Source organism: Aulostomus chinensis, chromosome 2 (assembly GCF_037954235.1).
Source record: "Aulostomus chinensis isolate RoL2024-O1b breed Wild chromosome 2, RoL_Achi_v1.0, whole genome shotgun sequence".
Lineage (NCBI taxonomy): Eukaryota > Metazoa > Chordata > Actinopteri > Syngnathiformes > Aulostomidae > Aulostomus > Aulostomus chinensis.
The window spans coordinates 36171233-36194717 of record NC_141321.1 but is presented as its reverse complement, the minus strand read 5'-3'; the positions used below and the strand labels follow the sequence as shown (position 1 = coordinate 36194717).

The 23485-nt window shown below is 44.7% G+C and overlaps 1 protein-coding gene across 2 annotated transcripts in view; it reads left to right on the top strand.

Annotated features, from left to right (window-relative positions):
- The first annotated feature begins 751 nt into the window (after positions 1 to 751).
- LOC147269865 (transient receptor potential cation channel subfamily M member 1-like) overlaps positions 752 to 23485 on the top strand; it is a 51307-nt gene continuing 28573 nt past the window's right edge. For both annotated transcript variants that reach the window (XM_086192033.1, XM_086192025.1), the window contains exons 1-9: positions 752 to 842; positions 5098 to 5380; positions 8317 to 8393; positions 9005 to 9197; positions 9590 to 9803; positions 11262 to 11386; positions 12052 to 12223; positions 20736 to 20910; positions 21139 to 21262. In XM_086192033.1, coding sequence (XP_086048159.1) covers positions 5297 to 5380; positions 8317 to 8393; positions 9005 to 9197; positions 9590 to 9803; positions 11262 to 11386; positions 12052 to 12223; positions 20736 to 20910; positions 21139 to 21262 — 1164 coding nt within the window. In that variant the 5' untranslated portion in view covers positions 752 to 842; positions 5098 to 5296. The remainder of the gene's footprint in view (positions 843 to 5097; positions 5381 to 8316; positions 8394 to 9004; positions 9198 to 9589; positions 9804 to 11261; positions 11387 to 12051; positions 12224 to 20735; positions 20911 to 21138; positions 21263 to 23485) is intronic.

The following is a 23485-nucleotide window of genomic DNA, read 5'->3' as shown; positions in this document are numbered from 1 at the left end:
CTGGAGTACCAGAGAGAACCCACACAGGCATGGGGAGAACATGGAGACTCACACAGAAAGATCCCATGCCTGAGGCAGGACTCGAACCTGGAGCCTTCTTGCTGTGAGGTGATAGTGCTAACCACTGTACTACCGTGCAGCCCTGTTGTAGATACTATCGAGTTAATTTCAGACAGTAGCTTAGGGAGTGAAAGCTGTAAAAAATCTGTTATTCTGGGTGGAAGCTCTAAGTCCAAGTGGGTAAGGTCAAACTGTGCCTGTACCATAGATTTGAGCTGAAGATATTCCAGTAATTTATTTTTGTTAATACCATAATTTGCTGTAATTTGGTTAAATTGAATGAATTCGTTGTCTTGGAGATATGCTCTAGATTTTTAATCCCTTCATTGGCCCATGCAGCAAAATGTATTGATTTTTTATTTTGCAGAATGTCAGGATTGTTCCTGGTAGGTGTGAGCCTGCAAGGGGTGTTAGAGAGCCCATTGGTCTTGAGAAATTCCCACAAGACAATGAGGGTGTAACACTGATGAAATGAGTGGAATGGAAAACCCCTTTTGAGATCTGTGGGCATGCACACAGACCCAAACCTAACACACACCTGGGACACACCCATTCCTGTTAATTGACATCACCCCCACTGGAACATTTGAATTCAAGCTGAGCCAATAGGTGCAGACTCCTCTATGCCACACCCCTCTGCTCTGCTACAAAAGCAGTCACACTCCTTCAATCTCGAGCACCTGCTCCCTCTGCCACCACCAACCAGTCATCCTGGATCTCTCTCCTGGATACCGTCCATGGAAACTTTGATGGAACTCAACTCTCCCATTACGAAGAATTAGGTGAGCTAACAATCCATTCGAGCTTGGAGTAATTTGATGAAATTTGTTGCTAAGAGCTGCTAAGCTAACAACTTTGCTATCCTCCTCACCAGTTTCCCCTCAGCTGCAAGGCTGTGAAGTTGAATGTGTGTTTGTTGTGTGTGGTGGAACCAGCCAATTGCATTGGCGAGCAATATTTTATGAGCAATGAATATGAACAGATCATTGAACAATTATCTGATCCACCTATCAGATACTTACCCCTGCTTTCTGCCTGTTCAAACAGGTCAGGCTGCGTGAGATAATTGGATGGCGAGTCAACCCAGAATTAACTTGTTGAATCTGTGAACCTGTGAAATCCAGATCCCTGTCCAAGAGCCCCACTCATAGGCCTCAAGCCTTAAGCTGGACGTTTGGACTTAGGACTGACTTGACTTGACTGATTGGTACCAAGGTTAACTGTGCACTGTGATTTCTTTGATTGATTGCAATCTTCATTAGTTGAACCTTCTTATGTTAGTTTAGCTAATTTACCCTCTCTGCTCTTTATTTTTAATTTACAAGGTCTTTCTTTCCTTTAATGTTTCATGTTATGTTTGTTTAATGCACTTATTATAATATTAATACACCCCGTTAAACTCAATCCCTGGTTTCTGTGTCTCATTATCCTTCCACCAGCTCCGTGAGCCGAACCACTTGCACTACTAGCCCAGTGTTGATTGTAGCCTGGTTATATTTACTATTTACTTCATTACTTAGGTGTTGATTATTTAAGTGGTTACAACATATTTATTACCTAGTTATAACATACGTGCTACAAGGGTGTTGCTGATGCTAAGACACTTAAAGCAGCTATGATGCTTGATAACAGGGCTGATAAAAGGGAGATCAGAGATCTGGATTTCTTTGCAGAATGTTTGTTCAAAATCGAGCCATGCTTGGTCTAATGAGTTTGGTTTTAACCATTTTAGTATGTATTGCAATCTATTGGCCAAGTAGTAATTATAAAAATTTGGTAGCTTACATGTGGGGGTTTAGCTTTCCAGAGAAATTTGGAGATGTTGGAGTCGAGTGTTTTGAACCAAGTCCGGGGAGGTTGGGTCGGAACAATCGAGAAAACGTAGTTAATTTTTGGCAAGATCATCATTTCACTGTTGCTATTCTTCCCATAAGTGATATGGGTAGTGTTCGCCACCAGGTGAGGTGGTCTTCTATTTCTTTAATTAGGGCAGTATGATTTAGCCGTGTCAAGTAAGTTTGGCAGAGATGTTGATGCCCAGGTATTTAATGTTTCTTGGCCGTAGTGATGCAGCGAGCGTACTCTGGAAACCTGAGTTGATGGGAAGAACAGTTGACTTGCTCCAATTAATAGAGTAGTCAGAAATGGTTGAGAATTCATCAATGAGTGTTATCATTTCAGGGAGAGATGATTGTGCATTCCGTAGGAAAAGTAATACATCATCAGCATAAAGGCTTATCTTATGGATCACATTTGTAGTGTCAGTTCCCTTGATGTTTTTGTTTTGCCGGACTGCAGCTGCGAGTGGCTCTATGAATATAGCAAACAGGAAAGGGGACAGTGGACAACCCTGTCTGGTTCCTCTTTGGAGAGAGAAGCTTGGAGAAGTTTGATCATTTGTTCTGACACAAGCACTGGGAGTGCGGTAAAATGTTTTGATCCAGTTTACAAAGTTATCTCCAAACCCAAACTTCTGTAATGAGGTGAGGAGAAAGTTCCAATTTACCCTGTCGAATGCTTTTTCTGCATCTAGGGAGACAATTATGGCATCCTTGCTCTGACTGTTACAGTCGTCTATCAGGCTGATAAGTCTACGTGTGTTGTTGGTAGAGTGCCGTCCTTTAATAAACCCGGTCTGGTCAGGATGTATTATGTGAGGTGTTACTTTTTCAATCCTTCTAGCTAGCGCCTTGCTGATGACTTTAATATCTGCATTTATAAGTGATATTGGATGATAGCTTGATGGAAGTGCTGGGTCTTTGTCCGGTTTAAGGAGAAGGCTAATAATCGCACGGTTCATGTGGGGTGGAAGGGTCGAGGTTTCCTGTATTTCAGTGAACATTTTGTAGAATATTGGTGCAAGCTCAGGCCAGAACTCTTTGCAGAATTCTGCAGGAAAGCCATCCGGTCCTGGGACTTTCTTGTTTGGCATATGTTTAAGGGCTTCTTGAAATTCCTCGATTGAAACAGGCGACTCCAGAGCCATTATTAGGTTTTGATTTAATTTTGGCAAGTCAACTGTGCTCAGAAAGGTTTCGATGCAAGATTTGGATGGGTTAATCTCAGGTGAGTAAAGTTTTTTTATAGAATTCCCTAAAAATGTAATTCATTTCTTCTGGATCACAGATTGTTTCCCCGTTGGAGTCCTTCATGGAGGATATTGTTGCTCTTTCTTTGTTCTGTGTTAGTTGGTTCGCTAAAAACCTGCTGGATTTATTTTGTTCCAAGTTCTCCAAGCGTAGTCTCTGCAGCTGAAATTGTGTTTTGATGTTGAGTAAACCATTTAGTTTTAGTTTTAATTCCCTTAATTCTCTCAGTACGTGTTCCTCTTGGGTGGCGGCATAAGTTGTCTCCAAGGGTTTAATTGTTTCATTTAATTCTGTTTCGAGAGCTTTCTCCTGTTTTTTCTTATATGAAGAGTAAGATATTATTTTACCCCGCATGACTGCTTTTGCCACCTGCCATAGCACACAGGCTGAGACATCAGGCTGGTCATTTATCTCACAGAATATTGTCCATTCCTCCTTAAAGAATTTAATAAAATTGGGGTTCTTGAGCAATGATGTATTAAATCTCCATTGTTTAGAAAGCGGTGTTCTAGTTTTTTTTGTGAGTGTCAGAGTGACTGGTGCGTGGTCGCTGATGGCAATAGGGTGAATCTTGGTGTCAAAGACATCCTTCACAATTAAGTTACTAATTAAAACGTGGTCCAAACGAGTAGGAGTGGTGCACTGGAGAGTAGTAGGTGTCTTCCTTAAGCGTGGGGTGGCGTGAGCGGCAAGCATCGCAAAGACCGAAATCACTCATGTACTGCTTTATTATGTCGGATGATTGGCAGTTGCGCTGACGAGCTGCTCTACTGATTCTGTCCACTTGAGGGTTGAAAACCAGGTTGAAGTCCCCTCCTACTATGAGTGCTGTGTCTGAGTGGGCTGAAAGTGCAGTGAAGAAGCTGTGGAAGAAGGAGGGGTCATCAACATTTGGACCATATATACTGGCAATACATACCTCTGTGTTGTGTTTAGATATGATGCAGCCTGAAGCTAGACTCATGGGCAGGAAAAAAATGTTGGTAGGAAACTAATATACCTTCATTTGATCATTGACAGGCACTTCAAGAAACTTGACTACAATACAGGGTTTTGAAATTGTTCAACTATTTAGTACAGTTGGATCACCACCTTTACCTATGGGAGTAAAAATCCTTTTGAACCAAAGATCAGGATTTAAGGAAAGATTAGGAATAATCTAATGTGTCTGCAGTCTGTCACAAGAAATGGGGGGGGGGGGTCAAGCTCTTTGGACCTGTGACCATAGAAAGTGCCTCATCTGATCCAAACAAGATAGCTCAGGTCAACACCATGAAAGGAGTGGCAGCACAAAAGCAAAAAGAGGAAAGTAGAAATGGCTTAGACAATCACGGTTTAGGCAAGGTAGGGCAGCGCAGGGTCTACACCTGTTCAGGATCAGGACTGGAGACTCCTGCTCAGATGGACAGACATCTGTGCTGGGTGGTCAGGAGCCACAGCCAAGATTCTCCATACAGGACACTGTCGTCTGTTGTTACACAGAGCCACATCCCCTCCCAGAAAACTGGACCTCAGGTTAGCAATATCAGTTCCCAATGTGACAGCTGTCTGTTTTTGTTTGGATGCTGTTCTTACTAACGCAAGGGGGCTGTGCATCTTCACTCAGGACTGTTTTCAGGCTCCATGGTTCATCTCCATCATGGGGCGGCAATAGCAGCAGCAGCACCATGGGGCAGCTGCATTACAGGTTCCAGTATGTTTCTGATATGTTTATTAAATGATGATATTCTGATTCATTAAATGAGTTTATTGTGATGTATTAATACATTTATCCTGATGTAGCACTACATTTTCATTTAGTGAACCATGTGACCTCATTGAAACAAATAAAATCTCCGCTGTGCGTTTTAAAGGCATTTTGGATCCAGATTCATCCTAAAGTAGATTTACTTCCAATCACCATTTATTAAATCGCTGTCCATTAAAGAGGACTGTCCTCCATCCTCAGCTGCGTCAACTAATCCTGATTATAGAGGCAAAGAGCTGAGGAGAGTCACAAATCACCCAGAAGCCTGAACGCCACACACTCAAGTTTTAAAAGCACAAGAACCAGGAGGCATCACTGTGGCTGCAGGACACCAAGGACAGAGACAAAGAGAGCAGAGAACATAGATGAGAAAACTGAAGAACTGCTGAACTTTCTCATTATGGACAGCCATGGGAGGAGAGGAACTAATGGATCATTCAAACGCTCATCTGTCAAACGTAGCACTTCATCTGGATCTCAGAAGGTGAGACTGGTGCTGGTCTAGGATCATTTCAGAACAGTGGCAGGTCAGGGCACTGCTTCTAGATCAACTTTGATTAATAGCAGATCCAGGATCTGGTTCTATACCTGCTCAGATGAGTGGTGGGTCCTAGTTCTGGTTCTAGCTCAGCTTAGACAAGTTTTGGGGGACTTGTTCAAGTAAGTTAAACCTGGGAAAGGAGGGGTCCTCATTCTTTGCTCCAGTTCCTGACACATTAAAAACCTGTTTGACTGAATTTAACAAGGACATCACCTCGCTTTTCTTTCAAGCGTGTCATTATGTGCATTAGGGTTAGGGTTGGGGGTTAGAGGTTAATTTCAGAACTGAACAGCTCAGAAGCTCAAGTCAAGTATGTTCTCAGATCACATGAGCATTTTTGGGTCATTCAGATGGCCGAGGTCCAATCCATCTCTCTGAGTGTGTGTGTGCTTTTGTGGACTTTCATTTGGACAGAAGCAATTCTGTGATTCGTTATCATGATGTTACCTGTCTCATAATTCAGACTGTGAGTTAACCTTTATTACATGCCAAGTCAGTGATTAGACGTCATGAGAAGCACCATGACAGAATGACGATAGTTTGCCTCTTGATACCGAAGTTGGATCGGATTGAAACCTGGAAGGGTTGCAGGTCCGCTTCCTCATAGAACATTAATCTCATTTGAAATCCTGATAATCCTCCTACACTCACTCACTGCTCACATGTCAAACATTTGGTGATAAAACCTCAACCTCAACCTTAACTCATACAGAGCACACCATGATTATCAAGCAAGACAGAAACCCTAGCCCTTTTAGCTTCACTTCATTTTTTTGACTCTACTGAAATCATTAGTGATCAAGACTTGATTTAACCTCCTTTCAAAACACTTTAATGATACATACCCTCAAAATAGTTGTTGCTACATGTGTAAGCACTGTGATGTTAATTGATCAAATTAGGGGGAACTTTGACGCACACAAAAAAGGGTTTTTCCCATGACCCCACCTAGTTTTTGTCTCTTCAGTGAAAATGAGGCTGACAGCAGCTCATCCCTGAACACTGATAGGAAGGGGAACTGACAACCCATACAATGATGTCACACTGTATACCATGCACAACACAATTTTTGCGCACTTTAAAACCAGCAATATTGTAACAGATACAAAAACCCTGCCCACAAAGGCTGAACAAGCTGCCATGATATACACCCATGACATTTCAGAGAGAGAACAATTGGGAAAACAGAGAAAATCAAATGGTATTCCTAATAGAGTACTGAGGGTCTGTGCTGTACAGCTTGCAGAGATATTTGCAAACACTATCAATCTCTCTAAGTCTTTGTCAAAAGTATGTTAATACCTGTAGTCAGTTCTTATGGTGCCAAAGAAATCTTCTCAGGACCCACACCAGTTTGCTTTGGCCTAACAGCTCAACAAAGTGGCCCATCTCTCTTGCTCCTGATACAGTCCGTCCTTTACCCACTCTCCACTTGGACCATGTCCCTGCATTAACCATAAACATAATTAAATTTGCAGATGGCACAACAGTGATTGGACTGATCTCTGAGAGCAACGAAACTGCCTTCAGAGCTAATGTCAACTGTTGGTGTCCTTCTATCCAAGCACTGCAAAGAACATCCTCACAAACGGCATCTGTGTGGTATCCCAACTGTGCAATAGCCAACAGGAAAGCCCCCCAGTGGGTTCTCTCCAGTGCACAGAAGATTAACAGAATTCCTCATTTCCTTGACTGAGTAAAAGTTCCATCCCTAAACCCATAGCTGCTCATTACCAGTCCTCCACTCCATTGTACTGTACAATGAGAATAAAGTTATTAAATTCAATTTTCAATTCACCATGGCTATTGTTAGGGTTGCCTGTGACATTCCTCTATAATTTAAGATGACAAAAATGACTTAATATAGAACATGAATGCTGAGGTGACACTAAGAGCCACTAGATGGCAGAAGGGATCTGCAACGGGACATAAAATTATTTGGTTTTATTTTGATAAGGTCAGTTCTTATATTTTACATAAGTTTTATGTTGAACCATGTGACCAGTTATCACACTTGATTCCTGCTAGCCAAGTATTCATCAACATTTTGATTAAAAAATTGTGATCTTCAGAGGTTCCAACACAATGGTGATGTCACAACCAATAAGTTCTTCATAAATTCAGGCACTCTTTTGATATGATACTTTTAATATCCAGAAGATCCCAGTAGAGTATTGCAAAGGAGTTAAAAACAAAAAGAAAACAAAAGAAAATTGAGTCTCATTTATGTGATTGTCTTCCACACTCCAGGACTTTATTAACCCTCAATTTAGTCTCACAGATAAGAGGCAAAGGGTTAGGGTTAGATGTTTATTTGTAACTCTTTCCCCTGACAGATTTGCAAACCTGGATGATTGAAAATTACAAGCTATCTATATATCTAAAGGACGATGGTGAGAGGAGGTGGTGATGATGAAGATGATGATAATGATGAGGAAGATGGCTGATTGTTGATGTGATTAAGACAATGAAACTGAGGCTCATGTGACAGTCGGAGGTTAATCTTCCATCATCATCCAGAGTAGACGAATCTGACAAAGTGCTGGTAGGCACAATAACCCTGCCACAGGAAACAGAGATTAGAGGTGGGATTAGGGCGCGGGGCCTGGAGGTAAGAGGATTGGATCCATAGAGATGGTGGAACACTGCTGCACTCCCCAGTAATTAGTCTGATTCATTCAAACACACCTCACTGATCTGCCTCTGATGAAGGACGTTCACACAAATCAGCTGATGAACAATTATTCATCCGAGTTCAGGAATGAACATGACTTCAATCGGGCAAACATCAATAACATCATTGATAAATGTAAATTGGTGATGTTCAGAATCTTCAGTGAAATGACGACAAATAATTCTTACTTCCTGTTGTGTTTCAGCTTCAGAGAGTTTGGATTGAGAAAACCTTCCAGAGGAGAGAATGTATCCAGATAATTCCAGGAAAAGATGCTAGCAGGTAAGGCCAGCAGTCAATCACTGATTATACACACAGAAGTTCACAAGTTTTTCCTGCAAGTTGTTGGTTTCAAGCCCAACTCTGAAGTTTCCCACCCCCTTCAGACATTTCTCAGATATTTTCTGTTACCAATTAATTGATTATAGAATTAAAGTGTGTAAGTGTAGAAATACTCCATTGTTAGAATGAGAATAAGCTTATTTCCTTTATATTGTATAAAATAACGTGTAAAAAACTAATACGCATGTGTGAGAAACTGTAACTGTTTCTTGTAAGTTGTTCAGACCCGGTAGTTTGTAATTCACGTAACCCTTGAACACAACACAACCAATGGAAAACATCAAACAATGATGTTAATGAGTTAGTAAGTCTTGCAGGACATTGAGATGAGCCACACTGATGCCACTCAAACGTTATGATAGTTCAGTATGTAGTACAGCTCATTACATGATTGTGTGCAGATGTGCGTTGTCCACCAATATGGTTTTGCTTGTGTTGCCAATCAGTTAACCAATTGTTCAGTGAACTGTCACTCCCCAAAAACCTGAACACCCTGAAAAACCTCAACTCTGTGTGTGTGTGTGTGTGTGCGCGCGCGCGCACGCGCTCAGGTGCAGCTGTGGCCAACTGGTCACACAGCACTCAGCCGTCCCTCCAGGGGCCACAGAGGATGGGGCCACACTGGTCCAGCTGGACATCACACCTGCAGAACGCTGGAGCCCTCTCAAACACACCCATGCCACGCCCACCAATGCATACGGGGTCATTGAGTTTCAAGAAGGAGGTCATGTCAACAAGGCCATGGTATACACACATACACATCCTTGTACTTATATCTTTGTGAGGACTTTCATTGACATAATACATTCCCTAGCCCCTCCCTCTTAACCTAACCATCTCAAGTGAATGCCTGATCCTAACCCTAACCCTGAACCCGATTCTAAACTTGACCCTAAACCTAACCTGAACCTGATTCTAACCTTGACCCTGAAACCAAGTCTTGACCTTCAAACGGCCCTCAAAGATGTGAGGACTGGCTAGAATATCCTCACTTTCCAAAAATGTCCTCACTTTGTTGGTTAAATACGTATTGTAGTCCTCAATATGTAGAAAGTACAAGAACACACACACACACACACTCTGCTTCTGAGAACTAATTCTCTTCATCCCCTCTTCTTCCTCTACCTCCCAATCAGTACATCCGCGTCTCATATGACTCAAAACCTGACAGTCTCCTCCACCTCCTGGTGAAGGAGTGGCAGTTGGAGCTCCCCACCCTCCTCATCTCTGTCCATGGAGGTCTGCAGAACTTTGAGCTCCCACCTAAGCTCAAGCAGGTTTTTGGACGGGGCCTGATCAAAGCTGCCGTCACCACTGGAGCCTGGATCTTCACTGGGGGAGTCAGTACTGGTTAGTCATGTCAAGTCAAGTCAGTTTTATGTCCAGATTTTATTAATCAATCCATCCGACCCTCCATCTGCCCTAGTAGAGCAGGTATAGAACCTCCCTCCTAGTAGAGCAGGTGTAGATCCTCCCTCCTAGTAGAGCAGGTGGAGAACATCCCTCCTAGTACAGAAGGTGTAGAACCTCCCTCCTAGTAGAGCAGGTGTAGAACCTCCCTCCTAGTAGAGCAGGTGTAGATCCTCCCTCCTAGTAGAGCAGGTGTAGAACCTCCCTCCTAGTAGAGCAGGGGTAGAACCTCCCTCCTAGTAGAGCGGGTGTAGAACCGGGTCAATGAACCTCCACCCAACAATTCATCAGCAGCACATCCTGCAACAGCAGCCACCAAAACCTTCCTTTACCAGCAGGAAGGTGGAGCAGATGTCAGCTTTGACCAGAGAGAGAGAGAGCCAACAATAACAACAATATTCGTAAACTAGTTACCAATAATAATATCTACCAGCTACTGAAGCACCAGAACATTGAAGTACTCGTACTGACAACATGCTGATATTGCTGCGAGTACTACTGCTGCTGGTGGTAATACGACTAGTACCAGTTCTACCAGTGGTAGGAGGTGTCAGCCTGAGGCTCTGCAGGTCTGCAGCCTCCTCCTCCAGCAGCATCGGTCAGGAATCTGGGAGGTGTACTAGTAACAATACCAGTAATATAAGTGGTAGTAGTACTAGTACTAGTACCAGTAATACTAGTGGTAGGAGGAGTCAGCCTGAGGCTCTGCAGGTCTGCAGCATCGGTCAGGGATCTGGGAGGTGAGAAGCACCAAGACTCAGAGGAAGAAGTCCAGTTAGTGACCTGCAGCTGTGAGACAGGAAGGAGGACAGGAGGAGAGAGAAGCCCAGTGCATCATGGGAGATCCCCGCTAGTCTAGGCTTATAGTTCTAGAGCAAGGGGGCGGGGCTAACCTGAGTCCCTCTAACTGTCAGCTTTATCAACAAGGAAAGTCTTAAATGTAGAGAGGGAGTCTGAGTCCTGGACCAGGACAGGGAGATGGTTCCGCATGGGGAGGAGCCTGATAACTGGAGGCTCTGCCTCCCATTCTTCTTTTAGAGCCTCTAGGAACCAGCAGGGGCACAGAAGCATCCTGGGAGTGAAGGGTTCTAGCTGGGTAGTAGGGAACCAGGAGCTCTGTCAGATATGAAGGTTCCAGATTATTAAAGGCTTTGATGTTCGAAGAAGAATTCAGAATTTCATTGTGGATCTGACTGGGACCCGGTGCATTGAAGAAAGGAGAGGAGAGATTTGGACCCCTCTGCTAGTTCTTGTTGGTATACAGGGAGAAGTGGAAAGAGACAAGTACAGTATCTGGGTCAGGTCCACATGTTCCTCAAGTCAGTGAACAAACTGAACAGACCAACTGACAACCAGCTGAGTCTGACTGGATCCTGACTCCTGATCCTCTCTGTCTAGGTGTCATCCGTCATGTTGGAGACGCTCTGAAAGATCACTCATCCAAGTCCAGAGGCAAAGTCTGTGCTATCGGCATCGCTCCTTGGGGCATCATTGAGAACAAAGAGGACCTGACTGGGAGAGATGTAAGATCAGAACCACAATGAACCAGTCCTGCTTCTATAACCATGAACTGCTGTCACATCATAAAACATCATAGTTCCAGTTTCAAACTTGAAGCTGTCACTATATTTTCATCAAATTATGATCATTTCTTCTCTTGATAACATTTATCTTTATCGCATCAGTGAGCATCTTAGCATATGAAATCTGACCCACATCCACAATTATAATCATTAAAGAGAGTTTTCTATTCATTTGAAAAAAATATATTGAGGGAAATAACACAATGTTAAACTTCTGACAAGCTTCACGACCTCTCCATTCAAGTGCCTGAAATGTTCTACTATATTATTTCCATGTGTCTGAAAGAATCAAGGTGAATGTACTGTGAAAAAAGGAAATTACCAAATTGGCCAAAGCTCTGTTACCAAAGTAAGAAGAAGTTAAGACTCCTTCTCTAACAGAAAAAATAACAACTTGAACTGTCTTTAAGAGAAAATACCAAACAGTCTTCAAATGAGTTTTTGGTAAAACAGAATAATTCTGCAGCAACATGGCACAAGACAAGGCCCAGAATATGACGAATCCACCTCAGTGTTTTATTCTCAGCTAAATTAGGGTATTTTTGGAAGTTTGAGGGCCCCTTGATGCCCATTTTGTCTCAACCAATCAAGTCTTTCCATTTCAGGTGACCCGGCCTTATCAGACAATGTCAAACCCATTAAGCAAGCTGTCAGTTCTGAATAGTAGCCACTCCCACTTTATCTTGGCCGACAATGGGACCACCGGGAAGTATGGTGCAGAGGTCAGACTCCGCCGTCAGCTGGAGAAACACATCGCACTGCAGAAGATCAACACACGTGAGTCATGTGACATGTGATCACAGCAAATCAGTGCTCACAAATGGAATGTATTTATTACCAAGGCCCGGAACCCCGCGCGCACACGCACACACACACACACACACACTCCACTTCTGCCTCTGTCTCTGTCTACCTGACACATTGACGGTACCTGAACTCTATGCGTTACATTCATGCTCAACTCAGACTACTTGGTCAATGGCACCTTTTCATCTGCACATTTGTCTGTGGTACTGATTACTGCAGACTGCACTGCTGCTTTATTCAGCAGAACAGATTGTATATATTTTTATGTTTCTGCACTTTAAGAATGTAGTTTAGTTTATTGGACTGCATGCACCAACAGCACCACAACAAATTCCTCGTATGTATAAAATCATACTTCGCAAAAAAGTTTTTTCTGATTCTGAATGCATCGTGCTAATAATCCAACATGATCTCACTTTATTTGCTTTATTTATATAGCACTTTAAGAACAACCGCAGCTGAAACAAAGCGCTGGCCATAAATGGACGAATCAACGGAGATGTAAACCAAATAAAAACAATAAACACAAACAAAAGCAAGTTGTTATGTATGAACCTGGATGTTATATTTGTACTTGCCACCAGGGGGAGCAAACTGCCGCTAGGGCTACCTTGACTGTAAACAATAGCCAGACAGAAGAAGAAATAAAGAGCCGAATGAATCAACACGAATCTGTTCTCTTGCTCCGTGTGTCAAGTATTAAGGTGTACTAACACAATAAGGGAGCGACAGAACACAAGTGAGACACAAATAAGAGCAGAATCTCTTGCAGGACTGAAAGTCAAGGAATAAAGATGGGTTTTAAGATGATGTCTAAAAATGGACAGTGAGGAGGGTTGTCTAATATGCAGCAGTAGTTCATTCCATAATTTGGGAACAGCAACAGAGAAAGCTCTATCCCCTTGAGGTTCCGTTTTGGCCTTGGTACCTCCAGGAGCAGCAGAATTTAGTTAGCATAGTTATTTGGATCTTTTTAATTGTGTTAAACATCGCTTGTCTCTTGAGCTCCACCCACATTCCTACTGTCGATTAACAGGCACACTACAACATATCACTCATCAAATTATTAAGCACAGAATGACAACATGGTAGTTGTGAGTCAACTGTGGTACAAAATGTTGTATTTTTTAAATTATCACGAAATAATGTAAAATATCATCCTACTTTACAGGATGTCTGTGTAGGTTCTCATTCATCCAGGTCATCGTAGATCGAAGCGAAGTAAAATCTGGTCAACTGGACGTAAGTTTATCTTGAAGACGTTTCACCTCTCATCCGAGAGGCTTCTTCAGTTCTAGTGAAGAGTGTGGAAGCTCCAGCTTATAAACCTATGTGGGAGTGGTCAGTGCTAATGTGGTGGAAACGACCCTCCCGAGACTCACCTGGCCTCACCAAACGACACATCAACTCGGTAGACGTCAACATCAAGTTCACCAGAGAGGATGTGAAAGACAACCATCTGCCCTTTTTGGACTGCGACGTCTACATTCAAGAGGACAGGAGCCTGAGGGTGGATGTGTACAGGAAACCCACCCACACTGACCAATACTTGCTTTTTGACTCTCACCATCCTCTGGAGCACAAGTTAGGTGTCATCAGGACGCTGCAACACCGAGCGGAGACCATCCCCACCAGCGTCCAAGGCCGGAAAAAGGAACAGCAGCATCTGAAAAGAGCACTTAAAACTTGTGGCTTCCCTGACTGGACCTTTGTAAAATCCTCTTCCAGGTCCAGAAAGGAGGAGAGCTCCAGGAGGAGGGAAGATGAAGAAGGCAGGAGAAAAAACATAGTGATCCCCTATGTGGCAGGGGTTTCTGAGAAATTAAGGAGAATCTATAATAAGCACCGCATCCCTGTGTCTTTTAAACCAGACAACACTCTGAGACAAAGACTGGTTCACCCCAAAGATCCCACCCCTCACAGTCAGAAAAGCAATCTGGTATACGCTGTCAGATGCAGTGAGGCCTGCACGGATCTCTACATAGGGGAAACCAAACAGCCCCTCAACAAGCGCATGGCCCAACATAGAAGAGCCAACTCTGGAGGACAGGACTCAGCGGTTTTCCTCCACCTCAAGGAAGAAAGCCACTCTTTCCAGGACGACCATGTCCAAATCCTCGACAGAGAGGACAGATGGTTTGAAAGAGGAGTTAAAGAAGCCATCCACGTCAGGATAGAGAAACCATCTTTGAACAGAGGAGGTGGACTGCGACATTTCCTTTCTCCTATTTACAACCAAGTCCTTTCAAAGCTTCCCCAAAGAGCTCAGCTGAAAGACCCATGTGGAACGGCTGATGCCAGCACAGCCCATTAGCATCTGAGTGGTCGGTGAAACTCCCTAACGACCACCCCTGAAACTCCCTGACACCGCACAACGACTGTCGTTTGGGGAGGCCAGGTGAGTCTCGGGAGGGTCGTTTCCACCACAATAGCACTGACCACTCCCACACAGGTTTATAAGCTGGAGTTTCCACACTCTTCACTAGAACTGAAGAAGCCTCTCAGATGAGAGGTGAAACGTCTTCAAGATAAACTTACGTCCAGTTGACCAGATTTTACTTCGCTTCGATCTACTTTACAGGATATTTGGCATGTTATTTCTACACATTCTTTGTTTTCTGAGGTCGCGTGTCATGTGCCCACACACTGAGCTCATCAGTGAAGAATGTCTCCACCATGATGGCAAGAAACAAAACAAAGAATTTAATTTTACAGCTTAAACAGTCCACTAAAATGTGTTTATGAAGACTTGCTATAAGAGAGACAAACAAGGCAGAACAGAATCTTCATTCATATTTGATCAGTTTGATTTACTGACAAAAGTCTCATGAACCAGTCATACGTCACTATCTTTGGTTTCAGCAGAACTATACGACGTGCTGGTGACACTCAATGGTAGAAGTTGGTCTTGGCTCCTGGCTGCTGCATCTGTTTCCCACTCTGGGTGAAACAGTGTTTGTATGGACCCAAATGCTATCACACTGGCAGTTATTTGATTGGTTATGACTTTTATTTAGACTGATTGGAGGAGGGGAGGGACTGGAGCATGGTTGAGGTTCAGGTGCTGGTTGGTGCTGTGAGGTCTGGAGACGTGGGGGAAGGCAGAAGCATAGCTGAAACAACCAGAGAGTCTTGCATGGTAGTGTAACAATCTGGAAGAGAACCAAGGGAGAGGGAGACCTAAATACTGGGGACAGGTGCAGCTGGTTGAGGCTGATTAGCTGAGGAGGTTGGCTGAGGGAGTGAGTGGAGATGTGTTCAGGGTGACAATGGAAAATCAGTGGTGAGAACTTTAGAACATGACACTGGGATCATTTGATCTGAGCCAACAGCAGAGCAGAGCTGACCTGTGCAGCAACCCATGGTCAGAGCTGCAATCACACAGTAAACACAGTATTTTATTGTCATTTTGAGAGCACTGTTCATGTCTGGCCAGGTTCAGTTAAAAAAAAAAAAAAAAAAAAAAACTTTGGTTGCAAAGTGTTAGGAAAAGAGCAATGTTTGGGTTGAAATAAAACAAACTATTAACAATGACATAAATCCACAATTTTTTGCTAAATTTCGAAACACAAAATGTTTTGTCGTTGCACAAAGAATGACTTTTAACTTAGTGTGCTATTCATATGCCTTTTAGGGATAACCAATCAGGTGACCTGTGGGTTTCCCTTTGTCATCCAATGCCTGGAATGATCTGAAAGGCAGGGAGGACAGAGAGAGACTCAACCGTCACCCTTCACTTCACCCACAAAACAAGAAGCCAAGTCAAGTCAGGTTTATTAGTGTGTCATCAAACCCCAACCAAAGTTCTGTCCTGACTCTGTCCAAGTAGAGCAGGTCCAGCACCTCCCTCCTTCAATGAACCTCCACCCAACAATTCTCCATCAGCAGCACATCCTGCAACAGCAGCCACCAGAACCTTCCTTTACCAGCAGGAAGGTGGAGCAGATCCAGGATCAGTGGGGATGGAGAGAGAGCAGGAGAGCAGGACAGAGACAAAGACAGAGAATGGAGGAAGACAGAGACAGAAGGAAAGAGAGGGACAGAGATAAAGAGAGAGAGAAAGGAGGAGAGACTGATGGACAGAGACAAAGACAGAGAATGGAGGAAGACAGAGACAGAAGGAAAGAGAGGGACAGAGATAAAGAGAGAGAGAAAGGAGGAGAGACTGATGGACAGACAAAGACAGAGAATGGAGGAAGACAGAGAGACAGAAGGAAAGAAAGGGACAGAGATGAAGAGGGACAGAAAGGAGGAGAGACTGATGGACAGAGACAAAGACAGAGAATGGAGGAGGACAGAGACAGAAGGAGAGAGAGGGACAGAGATAAAGAGGGAGAGAAAGGAGGAGAGACTGATGGACACAGACAAAGACAGAGAATGGAGGAAGACAGAGAGACAGAAGGAAAGAGAGGGACAGAGATAAAGAGGGAGAGAAAGGAGGAGAGTCTGATGGACAGAGACAAAGACAGAGAATGGAGGAAGACAGAGACAGAAGGAAAGAGAGGGACAGAGATATAGAGAGAAAGGAGGAGAGACTGATGGACAAATGAGGACGTGAGCAGGTGGAGCTACGGGTGGCAGCTGGAGCCTCTTCTGGTCTGGAGCCTCCTCCAGCAGCAGCATCAGTCAGGGATCTGGGATGAGGGGTAGCACAAGGGCTCCAGCCATTAAACCAGACTCACAGTATTCACAGCAGGCTCCCACCTGTTAGCGCAGTTCATCCAGCTTGTTTTTCAGGGCACAGGCATTGGGGAGAAGCATAGGTGGTTGCGGTAGCTTGGAAGCTCCTCAGATGTGTTGTCTGATGCCACCTCTGTTTCCCTGTTTCCTGGCCTTCCTGGCTCGCTTGGTGCCTGGTCCCTAACCCTTTTGTAGCTCCACTGGCACTATGCAAAGCAGGTCATGCAATGGTAGCACTGTCATGGGATTTAAAGGGATTTGTATTGGTCATTGATCAAATCATATTGATCACGTTTTTTGGTTTGAGCAGAGCAGGAGGGAGAGGATGGAGTATCTTCAGCTGGTCCAGGATCAAATTTTAGCATTCATCAATGATGTCATCACACTGCGGATGAGGGGAGAAGAAGAGGAGTAGTAACACGTATGAGGCCAGGAGGAGGAGAGAGAAGCCCAGTGCATCATGGGAGATCCCCAGCAGTCTGAGCCTATAGCAGCAGATCTAAGGGCCAGCCTAAGCAGTCCTGACTATAAGCCTGATCAACAAGGAGGTCTTAAGTCTGCTCTTAAACCTAGAGAGGGGGTCTGGGTCCTGGACTGAAACTGGGAGACGATTCCACAGGAGGGGAGCCTGATAGCTGAAGGCTCTGGCTCCCATTCTACTGTTAGAACTCTAGGAACCCGCAGGAACCCTGCATCCTGGGAGTGAAGGGTTCTAACTGGATCATAGGGGACTAGGAGCTCTGTCAGGGATGAAGGAGAATTTCAAATTCTGTTCTGAATTTGACAGGGAGCCATGCAGAGAAGCAGTCCAGGAGAGACCTGGTCTCTGCTACCAGCTCTCGTCAACACGCGGGCAGCAGCGTTTTGGTCCCTTAGGTTCCTTACGGTGGTGCTGGGGGCCAGGGTGGTGCCATCCAGGGTACCTGTCTCATCAGAACAGGTGGTCCTCAGGTGTTTGGGCCCAGCACAAGAACTTCAGTTTATCAGAGTTTAATAAAGGAAATGATGGTCCTCCATGTTTCCTGTCCTTCAGACAGGCCTCCAGTTCAGTCAGCTGGTTTGTTCCATGTGGATCATTGATGAGTTCAGCTGAGTGTCGTCTGCATAGCAGTGAACATTATGGAGTGTTTCCTGATCATGTGACCTAGAGGAAGCAGGTACAGGGTGAAGAGGACTGGTCCAAGCACAGACCCTTGTGGAACACCAGAACTCACTGTAGTGGTCTCAGAGGAACCATCATTAACTAGTACCAACTGAGATGATCTAGTAAATTTGACCTGAACCAGTTTAGTGTGGTTCCTTTCATACCAGTGACAGGTTCCAGTCTCTGTAGAAGGATATGGTGGTCAATGGTATCAAAGCTGCACTGAGATCTAATCAGACCAGTACAGAGACCAGTCCCTCATCTGGTACCAGCAGGAGGTCACTGGTACCTTTGACTAGTTCTGTTTCTGTGCTAGGATGAACCTGGAACCTGACTGAATCCTCCAATCAGCTGTTGCTGTGGAGAAGTCACAGAGCTGTTTAGCAGCTGCTTTCTCCAGAACCTTGGAGAGAAAAGGAAGATGTGATGTTGGTCTGTAGTTGGTAGAACTTCTGGATCCAGGCTTGTTTTTTTTGAGGAGGGTTTCATTCCTGCTACTTTAAAGGATTGAGGGATGGAACCAGATACCAGCGCCACATTGATCATACCTAAGAGGGAGGGGCTAACGAGGGGAGAGAGTCTTGGAGCAGCTTAGTTGGGATGGGGTCTAGGAGACAGGTGGAGGTTTAGAGGAGGACATTATTGAGCTGAGCTCATGAAGGCTGATGGGAGAAAAACTATCCAAGTGTGTGTCTGGTCCTCCAGCTGCCTCGAAGGTTCTGGGTTCTAGGGGCCATGTTGTCAGCTGATGGCAGCAGGAGAAGAAGTTTCTCTCTAATCAGGAGAATTTTGTCATTAAAGAAGTCCATGAACTCTTTGCTGCCCAGGGAAACAGGACTACTTGGTTCAGTAGAGCTGTGGCTCTCTGTCAGTCTGGCTCCAGGACTGAAGAGGAACCTGAGTTGTTCTTGTGTTCCTCTATTAGTGCTGAGTAGTCGGCTGCTCTGGTTCTACCAAGGGCTTTCTTCTAGGTTCTAAGGCCGTCTTGCCAGACTACATGGGACTCCTCCAGTTTGGAGCAGCACCATCTTCTCTCCAGTTTCTGGGTTTCTTGTTGAAGCTGTCAGGTTCCAGAACCGTACCAAGGTGCTTGTTTCCTTGAATTCATAGTTTTCTGTTTTAGTGGGCCAGTCGAGTCCAGAGTTGTTGCTAAAGTGGGATAAAAGGATCAGTTTGGGAGGGACTAAGGTGGACAACAGCGTCCTCTGTTACAGTGGGACATGACACTGAATTTAGCACCAATGGAACCACTTCCTTAAATCCAGGTGTGGCCTGATCAGACAAACATCTGGAAACTACAGTTTTCCACAGTGGAGTGTAGTTCCATCGTCGCCTTCCACTTATTCCTTACTAGTAAGGGTCGCGGGGGGTGGAGCCTATCCCAGCATCTACGGGCGAGAGGCGGGGTTCACCCTGGACAGGTTGCCAGCCCATCGCAGGGCCAACACACAGAGACAAACAACCATTCACACTCACATTCATACCTACGGTCAATTTAGAGAATCAATCAGCCTCGTCCCCAAATGCACGTCTTTGGACGGTGGGAGGAAGCCGAAGTACCAGAGAGAACCCACGCAGGCATGAGGAGAACATGCAAACTCCACACAGAAAGACTTGAACCCAGAACCTTCTTGCTGTGAGGCCACAGTGCTAACCACTGCACCACCGTGCAGCCTGGAGTGTAGCTGATTAGTCCAAATTCCAAAGTGATTGATTGGTGGTCTGATAAAAGCGTTCTGTGGAAACACAACCAGATGTTCAGCTTCAGTTCCACATGTTAGGAGGAGGTGGAGGTGTGGTTGTGACAGTGAGGGGTTCATGGACAGACTGATGGACACCAGTTGAGTCTAGGAGAGAGAGAAATGCAGTACCAGACTGTGGTTATCAACATCCTCATGAATACTGAAGTCTCCTCCAATCATGACTTGATCTGATTTAGAACTAAACTGATAGAAACTCTGAGAATTCAGATCAGAATCCAGAGTCAGGACCAGGAGGACGGTCCTCAATCATCAATCAGAGAGGCTGGAGAGTTTCCAGGCTGGAGGAGACAAACTGAGAATCAGGCTTTCAGATGAATGGAAACTTCTTCTGGTTTGGGATTTATTACTAAACTGGTGTCAACAATGGCAGCAGCGCCACCTCCTGGGCCAGAGCCTGGAGGAATGTGAGTGTTCCTGTGACTGGAGGAGTGGATTCATTCAGACTAGCATCCTCATCGTCACCAGCCAGGTTTCAGTGAGACTCAGCAGGTCAACACAACTGTCAGATGTCACTTCATTCACTGGTTCAGTTTTCAGCCTCAGAGGTCTGATATTTAATCGTCCTCATCTAATTCTGATCTTCTGTTGAGTTAATTTAGTGGTTGACTTAACTTTGATGAGGTTTTTCTGATTGACTCCTCTGCAGTAGAACTGGAGTGAATAAACAGATGTCAATTAGCACACACAACAGTGTGTAATCCAAACCACTGAAGATGCATTTGTTTAATTTGTGGATGATGGTTACAGTCTCCCAGATTGTTTCATCAGAACCCTGAATAAAGAAACACAGGTTCTAGTTTTTACATCAGACTTCATTTAGTCAGTGGCAGAAGTGAACCCTCTGAAGTTACAATATGTGACAAAAATAACTGTCTATTCTGTCTCTGGGTGTCAGGTCTGGGCCAGGGGGTCCCTGTGGTTTGTTTGATCCTTGAGGGAGGTCCAAATGTGATTTCTATCGTGTTGGAGAGTCTGAGGGAGGAGCCTCCCATCCCTGTCGTGGTGTGTGATGGCAGCGGTCGAGCATCTGACATCATTTCCTTTGCACACAGATACTGTGAGGAGGACGGGTAAGGATGTTTGCGTCCCTGCACACGCGGAATCATTCTGTACTCTTCAAGTAAAACTGATTAGTGTATCAGATATTCCGGGATCCAACAGACCTGGACTTATACTGATCATGATGAACTTTGATCCTTAGCACTGTCAACATCTTTAACCTGAGTAGGATGAAGGATCTGGTTTTTGGTTGGTTTGATTCCACTGATTGTGGATTATTTTAAATTTTTGTCCTGCAGGCTGCTGAGTGACAGTGTCAAAGATCAGCTGCTGGTCACCATTCAGAAAACTTTCAACTATAGTCGCAGCCAGGCACAGCAGATCTTCCTCATGGTGATGGACTGCATGAAGAAGCGAGCACTGGTAGGTCAGAACAAGTATCCGATCACAGCAAGCAGACATACAGTCTTCATGTGCAGCTGGATCATACTCGGCATCAATGGGAGAAAAGGGAAAATTTTGAAACTCTTCAATGTGTTAGAGAATCACTCAAATACAACATTGGTAAGTTCATCAAAAGGTTTCTGTTGTTTTTTTTTAATTTCAGGCTTTCAAGCACAGTTTAAACTTCTGAAACCTTTTGTTTTCAGTTTGGAAATAATGATTCTGTGGTACATCACCAGTTAACTGCAACAGATCGATCAGGGCTCCTTGTGTGACCACCCAGACGGTTCACAAATGTCCAAACACTGAACCACTTCCAGACCCAACCACAAAAGTAGCTTCAATCACCACTAATAAGCAATCCATTCATCCATTGTCTATCTCTTAAACTGTTGAGGGTGGTGGGGGTGGAGCCTATCCCAGCAGCCTTCCCCCTGGACAGGTCACCAGTCCATGGCAGGGCCAACACATAGAGACAGACAACCATTGGCTCTCCCAGCCACGCCTACGGTCAATTTAGAGTCTGGATTAACCTGGTCCCCTCTTGATGTCTTTGGACTGTGGAGGAAGCTGGAGTACCAGAGAGAACCCAGCAGGAACAGGGAGAACATGGAGACTCACCCAGAAAGACCCCGTGCTGCAGCCGGGGCTCCACCCACAACCTTCTTGCTGGGGGGCCACAGTGAGGACCACTGCTCCACCAGGCCACCCTGATTAGCAATCAGTCAATTATGCTAGTTATGCTTGATCCCCAGAGACTGACAAGTTATTCCAGGTGTCATGAAACCCCACAAAAGTCTTCATACGGTAATTTGCCAAAGATCCAGGCAATCAAATACAGTCAAAGATTCAGTCCATAAACTGCCGTCGCATCTTCATGTTAGTTTCAGCTGTGGTCATTCCATCACTACTTGACTGGATTTCTTGACTGGATATGTGGCGGCGTGGCTCAGGGGTAGAGTGGCCGTCTAGCAACCAAAGGGTCGCTGGTTCAATCCTCGACCCCGCTGACCCCATGTCGAAGTGTCCTTTAGCAAGATACTGAACCCATAATTGCTCCTGATGAGAAGGTTGGCGCCTTGCATGGCAGCCTCCACCATCAGTGTGTGAGTGTGTGAACGGGTGAATGAGACGACACTGTAAAGCGCTTTGAGTGCCGCTAAGGTAGAAAAGCGCTCTATAAAACTGAGTCCATTTACCATAAGTTACGAGTTGTGTGCACATCAGTTAAGATGGCCGCTGAACTCTGACCTCTCAGTCGACAGCTCGCTCACCCAATCAGAGCTTACATACCAATTCAAGGAGCCAATAATACAGGATGAGAGCCTGAAATATAGCCTTGATGTTAAAAAGTGTGATAGATGGATGGATAGATGGATAGAGACAGAGAGACAGACAGACAGACAGAAGGATTGATAGATATAGAGAGAGAGAGATAGAGAGAGACAGACAGATAGAGACAGATAGAGAGAGAGACAGAGACAGAGAGATAGCCAAAGAGAGAGAGAGATAGCCAAAGAGAGAGAGAGATAGACAGAGAGAGGGACAGAGACAGACCGATAGAGAGAGAGAGACAGAGACAGATAGAGAGAGACAGAGACCGATAGAGAGAGAGAGACAGAGACAGACAGAGAGAGAGAGACAGAGACAGACAGAGAGAGATGGATACAGCAGTCATGCGATGTTAAAACAGACAGAATGAACAGTTCACATGGAGGCAGTCGTGCAAAAATGCAGATGGATGGATGGATAGATGGATAGAGACAGAGAGACAGAGACAGAGAGACAGACAGACAGACAGAAGGATTGATAGATATAGAGAGAGAGAGATAGAGAGAGACAGACAGATAGAGACAGATAGAGAGAGAGACAGAGACAGAGAGATAGCCAAAGAGAGAGAGAGATAGACAGAGAGAGGGACAGAGACAGACCGATAGAGAGAGAGAGACAGAGACACATAGAGAGAGAGAGACAGAGAGACAGAGAGAGATGGATACAGCAGTCATGCGATGTTAAAACAGACAGAATGAACAGTTCACATGGAGGCAGTCGTGCAAAAATGCAGATTTGATGGCTCCTCCATGAGTGGATTTTTCTCTGGGGGCTTGTCACTGAAGGAGCTCCCCTGCCTGGAGAGGGTGCTGTGCAGAGGGTGAAGGGGGTTTTACTGGATGGACAAGAACCTGGTCAACGTGAACATGG